At 26.8% G+C, this 8,028-nt stretch overlaps 1 protein-coding gene across 1 annotated transcript; it reads left to right on the top strand.

Moving 5' to 3' along the window:
- Positions 1 to 258: 258 nt before the first annotated feature.
- On the top strand, positions 259 to 5,250 carry LOC127287401 (uncharacterized). Its single transcript, XM_051314317.1, has 9 exons — positions 259 to 644; positions 718 to 777; positions 1,321 to 1,730; positions 1,881 to 2,464; positions 2,647 to 2,789; positions 2,985 to 3,203; positions 3,412 to 3,872; positions 4,145 to 4,639; positions 4,898 to 5,250. Exons 1-9 carry the CDS (start codon positions 578 to 580, stop codon positions 5,060 to 5,062), a joined length of 2,604 nt encoding a protein of 867 aa, XP_051170274.1. The 5' UTR covers positions 259 to 577; the 3' UTR covers positions 5,063 to 5,250.
- The last annotated feature ends 2,778 nt before the right edge of the window (positions 5,251 to 8,028 follow it).

The raw sequence follows: 8,028 nt of genomic DNA, 5'->3' as shown, positions 1-8,028 counted from the left end.
ACATTTAAACAAAATCAGTTAATAATTATATAGAATAATAAAGAAAGCACTTATTTTTATAATATACATAATTAATTTTGCATAATTAATTTGTAATTTGATGAAAAAATATTAAAAATCAATTCTACATTTTTGAATCTGTCGGCTTGGTTCCTAGAGAGGAAACCGGAAATCAGCGCATGCGTGTTCCAAAATGGACAATTTTTGATGAGTTTCGGAAAACATTTTAACCTTGATTGTTTAAGAAGACGCAAAAAGACGTTAATAAAATTTTTCAACAGCAAATTTCTAACGCGGAATTATTGACAAGAATAATAAAATAAAATTGATTGTTTTAATTGTGTGCGTGTGATTAAAAGCAAACAGATTGTCAATTGTTATTATAATATACTAAAATTGTGTCAGTGTTTCATATATATAAATAACGAGACAAAGAATAAACAATTGAAGTTCTTTTTTTTTATCAATAATAATCATAAAAATTGGCGTCCTGCAAATGTCAGCCGATTGAAAGGATAATATTTTTTGCTTAAAAAACAACGATAAATATATTTATATATATAATTAACTGAGGACAATGTTAAATGAAGAGGAAAATTGCATGACATCGTGCTCGAGAACTTCCAGATCTTTATCGTCGCCAGGTATTATAAATTTTTTTCTTTTTCCCAATAATTAACCTATATTTTGATATGTTTTTGATATATTTTCATTCAGACAGCCAAAGTAGCTTTATTGATGAGACGGAAAAAAGTCCCAAAGCTGACTCTAGTTCAGGTATTAATATTTTTATTATAATTTCTATTTACAAGAATTGTCATAATTATTAATTCAATTAACAAGGGGAAATAATTCCTTCTATTTGAATTTGTATTGTCTTATGATTTTTTCTTAAAGAAAATTAGGATGATAAAATTATTTTACTATTTATATTTTTGCTTAATTATTGATAATGCATATAAATTGAATTTTATTAAAACAAATTAATTAATTTAAATTAACTAAATTAAATTAATTTTTATCAAATTTAATAAAATACATTACTTTTAATTTAATTTTATTTCCTTATTTCTTTTTTGTGAACTATTTTTATTTTTGAATAATTATTGTTAATGCATATAAATTGAAATTAAAATTGCTGCTGAATTAAAAAAATATTTATTTTATTAAGACAAATTAATTAATTCATTTAAATTAACTTTATTCAATTAAATTAATTTTTATCAAATTTAATAAAATTCATTATTTTTATTTTAATCAAAATTTTCTTATTATTATTTTGTGAATATAAAAAAATATTGATTTTACAAATTTTTGCAGTGGATAGTTCGGATGGAAGCACAGCATCGTCTTTGAAGAAAAGACTTCGAAATTTGCCTTCACCATGCGATGATTCTCCATTTGGCGATCGTGTTGCCAATTCTTACAATCGAATTTTTCGTAAAAGACAAGATTTTCGATATCATTTACAAGAATTTTCAAATAGCATTAAGGAACAGGATGAAAATGAAATAAATTCAATAACCCAAATCTCGTCCATTGTTGACATGAGATTGCAAACACCCAGAGCACGACGAAGAGCGAAAATACAGGAAACAGATTTTTCTCAAGATTCTTCTATATCTGATGATTTGAGTGGAGAAAGATTGAAATTTAACGAAATCGACAGTGAAAAATCGTCGAGTTCAACTGGAGAACCTAATTTTGATCTCTACAAAAATGACATAAAGGTATAAATATTTTCTTCCAATTAATAATTTATTCAAAAACTCACTTTATTAAAAAAAAAACTTTATTTCAAATTTTTACAAAACAAAATAATTTATTTGAAAAAAATATTTCTTTTTTATTCAAGAATATTATTTATTTTACAATAACAGGCACAAATTGAAAGAAATTCATCTTCGATGAATTTTCCAATTAATAATCAAATTTTAAGCGGTGGTGAAAAGACGAAAAAAATCGGCGGCTATCGGCCATTAGCTTCATTACTTGTTCGAAATTTGAGTTCTGAAAGTGAATCCGATACAAACGAAAAGATTTCCGATTCAAAAACAAAAATTAGAATGCTAGATTCGGAATTTTCTATTCACTCAAACGCCTCGGGAATAAATAAAAATTCCCACAAAATGGACGGAGAATTTGATGAATTTTTGGAGAATTTTCTATCGAAACATCCAGAATCGGCGTATAGTACACCGCGAAAAAAAACTAATCGAAATTGTGATGAAAAAATAATCTCAGCTCCAACTTCCAATAGAAGCAATTCATTTGAATTAATTCGTCATATTGGTGAAAAAAGATCGACAAATTTTTTCGAAACAAGCAAAAATAATGAGGATAACTCTCCATTTTCAGTGAAATCTTCAAATTATAATCGAAGGGCGGAGAATAATATTTTGAGAAAAGAAATTTCACTTTTCGAAGATCGGAAAAAATTTCAAGTGCCTACTTTGAAATTGAGGTAAAATAATTTTTATTGACGAATTATTTTAATTAAAAAAAGTTTAAATTTTTTTTTAGATATAATAATAATTAATAGAACTACTTTTTCTTTGGCTATTTGTAACGAAGAACAATTCTTAAAAAAAATTAACATTCATTCATAATTTATTTAATAATTTTGTTTGTTTTTTTATAAATTAGATCTGAAGATTCGTCGTTTTCTGCGTGTGACAAAAACACCGAATTTCAAGACATGAAAGCGTTGTTGACGGTACTTTCCGATGTTTCTTTTAAAAAAGAAAATGCATTCGGCGATTCTGGAAAATTTCGTTCCCCTTATCCGGGTAAAAATTTCATATTTCAATGATTAGTAAAATAATTTTCTTAAATTTTTAAACATTTTATTTATTAAAAAAAATCTCTCTTTTAGTTACAGAAAATTTCGATTAAAAATTAAAAATTTATAATTGTAAAAAAATAATGAAATTTACAATAAGAAAATTAAATTTTACAAATCTATTTCTTTTCCCTTTTTTTAGAATGTCGTGGGTCAGGTTTCTCCACTGGTAGGAACTCAGCAACGTCTCCTGGGATTCAAATTAAATCTCTTGAAACTCCACATTTTAAAAACGTTCAAGGGTCGCCCAGGAATATTCTAATTTCAGAGCACTCGGAATATTCCAACACGTCCCACGAGAGAATCAATCGAAAAATGGATCAATCATTTTGCGGCTTGGAAAAGGAAACTGCGGACTCAGGTTTTTAATTAATTTTTGTTTTCTCTTATCAAAAAAAACCTGAATATAAAATTGTTTTTAAAAAAAGACATTAATTTGTCTATAAAAGAAATTATTTTAGGATAGTAATATTAATTATACTTTATAAAGATAATTTATTTTATTAACAATTTTTTTCCAATCGATTTATTTAAAAAAAATTACCTAATTTGTAAAATTTATTTTTTAGTAATAAAGCGCTCAGAAGAGAAAATTGACGAAGAAATGAAAATTTCAAATAATAATGAAATAAAAACAAATGATTCATTGTTTAAATCTTCCGGTGGTGATTCGAATCGATATGATCAAGAAAAATGGGCTATTCATCGTGAAATTGGTGACAAAAAATCCATAGAAATTATTGAGCATTACCATCACGAGCCGATAACAGAAAATCCGTCAACTAATCTTTTTCAACGTAGTGCACGTTTCAATTCAATGAAACTCGCAAAATCAGAAAGTTCTGCACTTCTTGTCAAGCAGTCATCCAATGATCCGAATTTATCAGTGAAAAATTGCTCATCCACTTCTAAACTCTCATTTCTATTGAATTCAATGAAAAAAGAAACTCAGGATCGTTGTCCCTTTACGATATCGGAAAATGAATGTCGAAATTCCAAAGAAGATTGCGAACAAATTCCATTGAAGGAGGTGAGATAATTTTAAAAACAAATAATTATATTATTACAAACAATTATATAGAAAAATATAATTTTTTTAATCGCTCTTTTTGTAGTGAAAAATTAACAGAAAAATTCAATTTTCTTTTGATTTTAAAGATTTTTAAAAATTTTATTGTTTTATAGGTACGCAATTTACATTGTAAATTTTGTTTACATTGTTTACATTGTAAATTCAATTTTCCCAATTTATTTGAAATTTCATAATGATAAATGTAAAATTATAATAAAATTTTTCCACAGATTCCTCAGGAGGAATTGGTGAGTAAATCGGAAGAAAATTTCTACAAACTCGACACACATCCAAGTATTACTCGATTGGCATTGTCGGGAACTGAGATTCTACCTTCGGAATTGATAAATTCTGTCTCGTACGATGAGAGTACGCCAAAAACAAAAAATTTTCTACCCCGAATGAGAAATTTTATTCGTCGATTTTCCAATCGTTTGACACGAAAAAGTTCATCGTCAAAAAATTCATCGGCCAAGGTTCTCTTTCAAAATGTTGACTGTCGTTTTGATTCAGTCGCAAGTTCAGGATCACAGGATAATAATAATAAAAGATGTTCCATGTCGTCGAACGATGAAATGTTGGCTAAAGGACATTATTCCATGCAGCGTTTTGATTCGGAAACTGAAAGTTGTCGATTGAGTGAAATTCGTAGCAGCCGAGTCAAAAGTTCACCGGTGGATATTATTTCACGACGCAATCGATTTCCCAACGAAGATCAACAGGAGGTAATGGATTTTTATCAATTGAAATATTATTTTCATTGCAATGTTTAAGGATTTTATTTTATTATTTTAATTTACATATTTTAATTTAAAACGTTTTTAAATTTCGCGAGTTTTTCTTTTTATTTTTCTTTTAAGTGGATGGTTTTGCATTATAAATGGCAAAAATATTTAACAAAAAAAAGGTGCATATTATACATATATATGTACATATATAAAAAAAATGTGAAAGATAGGAAAACAGTAAAATCGTCCTTTCAGCATGTGGACTTAGAAAATTTTTTCGCGGAGAAAATGAAAAATGAAATTCCGAGATCGAGGAAAATTGAAGAACCTTTTATTAGTGACATCATGTTTGAAACTCGGGAACTTCCATGTAAAAGTGCAGTTGAGACAAGTTGTTTTTGCTTCAAAATGTGTCTGTAATGTTCGACGGTCGATACAAAAGGGATCAGCCAAGTAACATGATTTTTCTTTTTCATCTCAGTAGAAAGAAAATTGCAAAAAATTTTCCAAAAATTTACTTATTATGTATTATTTTAAATACATTTAACTTGAATTTTTTTTTAGCCCAAAGTTGTATGTTTTACATAAACTAAATTCTACATTTTTCATTTTTTAAGAACTCATTTTAAAATTTACGATTTTCAAATGTGTTTTTTTTCTGTGTTCTTCAAAAAATTAATTTAATATTTTTTATTAAAGAACTAAATGAAACATTTTTATTTATTTTACATATTTGAAAAATTAAATTTTAAATTTTATTGTTTTCAAAGAGTTTTGGAAATTTTTACTTATTTCAAAAATTGAATTAATAATTTCATTTTTTAAACATTGAATTTTCTTTATTGGTTTTTTATAAACTAAATTAAAAATTTGTTTTCAATTAAATTAACAAATTTATAATCTTCGAAAATTAAAATAAAAATGTTTTTTTAAAAACTTTAGAATAAAAAGAACTTGTTAAATCCAAAGAAATTTGCTAAAAATTTCAAAAATTAATTTCAGTAAATAAAAAACAAATTCTCAACTCTTTTTTGGGATAAAGAAATAAAAGAACTGGTAATTTTTTGAGGAAAAAAACTAAGAGTAAAAAAATTTGTTCTCATGCGCAACGACATAAGTTACCTTTTGTCGTTTACGTTTCTTTTTTTTTTTTTTTTTTGTTTCTTTCTTTTTTATTTAATTCGCTGTTCGTACATCTCAGTGTTTCGTTCTACTGTGACATACCAATTACTATTATTTTATCGCTTACTTCCCCCCCCCCTTTTTTTTATTTGTTCGTTCGCGTCGAGTTTCGTGCGAGCAATTAATTAATTATATAAGTCTTCAATATTAATAAGATACGATGAATTGTCGAGTTATCGCCATAATAAAATGTTCCTTCGCTATTATAAGAATTAACTTATTTTTATTATTGTTATAATTCTCGTTTATTTCTTTCTTACTTCATTTTTTTTTATCGTTATAGAAAAAATAAGTCTTTAAATAATCACATAACAATCGTCGAACGATTCGGGAGTCTGGATTGTTTTTTTTTCGAGATAAATCAACAAAAAATGGATAAAACTTAGCAAAAAAAAAAAATTTTAATATACATATATCTAATAATATAAATGAGAAGATCTATCACGTTTTTTTATATTTTCTCTGTGTTTTAATTCAAATAATTTAAAACGATTTTTTTTTAGTTAAATGTTTCGGAATATTTGAACAGGGAGGAATTTTAATAGTGAGTCTTCTCATTTATTTTGATATCTGAACAACCCTATTATTTAATAGTAGTGATATTAAGAATAATTATAATAATAATAATGATAATAGTAATAATAATGGTAATAATAATAATAGTAATAGTAATAATAAAATAATATGTAACGTATATAAAAATGGGAGTGCGGGGAACTTACAATTATCGACGTCAACCAGGGTACAATAATGTGTAAAGTTTATTGGACAGAGAAAGAGAGAATTGAAATAAGTTTATATCCAGCTTATTGAGTGTTAATGAGACTCCGAATCGATTCGATCGAGGCGCTCGCGGACGATCGCGAAGGAGCTCCACGTAAAAAAATCCGACACTAGAGGCAATCCGTTCTTACTATCTGCCGATGCCAGAAGTGAATTTCATTTCATCAATACGACTACTTTAATCACATTGAAACACGCTCGCTATTTATCATCATCGTCTTCTTTTTCTTCTTCATCATCATCATAATCCTTATCAAAATCATTCTCTTTATAATTATTATCTTAACTTTCATCATTATTTTCTTCTTCTTTATCATCGTAATCCTTATCAAAACCATTATCATTCTCTTCATAATTATTATTTTAACTTCTTCTTCATCATCATCATCATTATCATCATTGTCATAATTGTCGTCAGTATCATCATAATCATCATCATTTTCTACATACATTTTCGTTCGGCCTTCTAATACCGCGCAGACCGTACGTTAAATACCTTAATGCCTTCGTTTTTCAGTATCACAATTGAATTACCGTCATTCGTCAACGATTGGCAACTCTTTTTTTCGCTATAACGCGTCGGCAGCTAGAAAAATATAGAATTTACTCGCCTGCCTAACGAGAGAACTGAATTCGGAAAATGAGCGAGAGAACAGGCATTATATAATCCTATTTGTCGTCCGCTGTCCAAAATTAAATTGTTATATTTACAAAAAAATCGAATTCTAAATTAAATCAAAGGCGATGATGAATACGAGAATCGTAGGAATTTGCCAAAAAAAAAAATAAATCCCAATATTTTTAATTTGAAAAGTTTTTTTAGATATTTTTTTTTTAGTAGATCGGAAAAGAAAATTCGGTGTTTAAATTGCTGTATTTAGTATATATGTGAATTCGTTCGACGAACAACAGGACGGAACGGGGCGACAGACCCGTGAAAGATGAGAGTGATGAAGGATATTCAATTAGAATTCGGAAATATGCGAAAAATGGCGATATTTACATTTTCCAATAATAACGAAAAATTTTCATGCAGAAATTGTGAAAAATTGTTGCTTTAAAAAAAAAAAAAACAGCAACAATTTTTCTCCAATATTGCTAAAAAAATTTGCCGACATTATAAAGAAGAAAATTCCTTGAAATAAGGTGAATAATTTTCCGCAAATCGTTTCGAAATTCATCCAATACAATTACCACAATTAATAATCATTGAAGAAATATTTTTTTCAAAAAAAAAGTTATTCCGTGAAAATGCAAAGAATCGATAAAACTAAAAAAAAATAAACAAAATTAGGAATCAACACTTTGATTATAGATATACAAAAAGAATGTTTATAAGAAAGGTTGACCCACATTTTCTAATAAATAAAAATTTTAAAATAATTAAAAATCGATAAATTTCAGAAAAAAGGTGTTTCCTT

The sequence above is a fragment of the Leptopilina boulardi genome, unplaced genomic scaffold (genome assembly GCF_019393585.1).
Source record: "Leptopilina boulardi isolate dan_hultmark-lab unplaced genomic scaffold, ZJU_Lbou_2.1 LbouV2_368, whole genome shotgun sequence".
NCBI lineage: Eukaryota > Metazoa > Arthropoda > Insecta > Hymenoptera > Figitidae > Leptopilina > Leptopilina boulardi.
The sequence above is the reverse complement of the archived record's forward strand: the minus strand, read 5'-3'. Positions and strand labels throughout refer to the sequence as shown.

Excerpts from the sequence above, each read along its gene's own strand:
- LOC127287401 (XM_051314317.1), top strand. The coding sequence starts at position 578 with ATGTTAAATGAAGAGGAAAATTGCATGACATCGTGCTCGAGAACTTCC. Across the intron at positions 2,790-2,984 it reads ATTTCGTTCCCCTTATCCGG|AATGTCGTGGGTCAGGTTTC; the intron begins GTAAAAATTTCA and ends CCCTTTTTTTAG. Across the intron at positions 3,204-3,411 it reads AAAGGAAACTGCGGACTCAG|TAATAAAGCGCTCAGAAGAG; the intron begins GTTTTTAATTAA and ends TTTATTTTTTAG.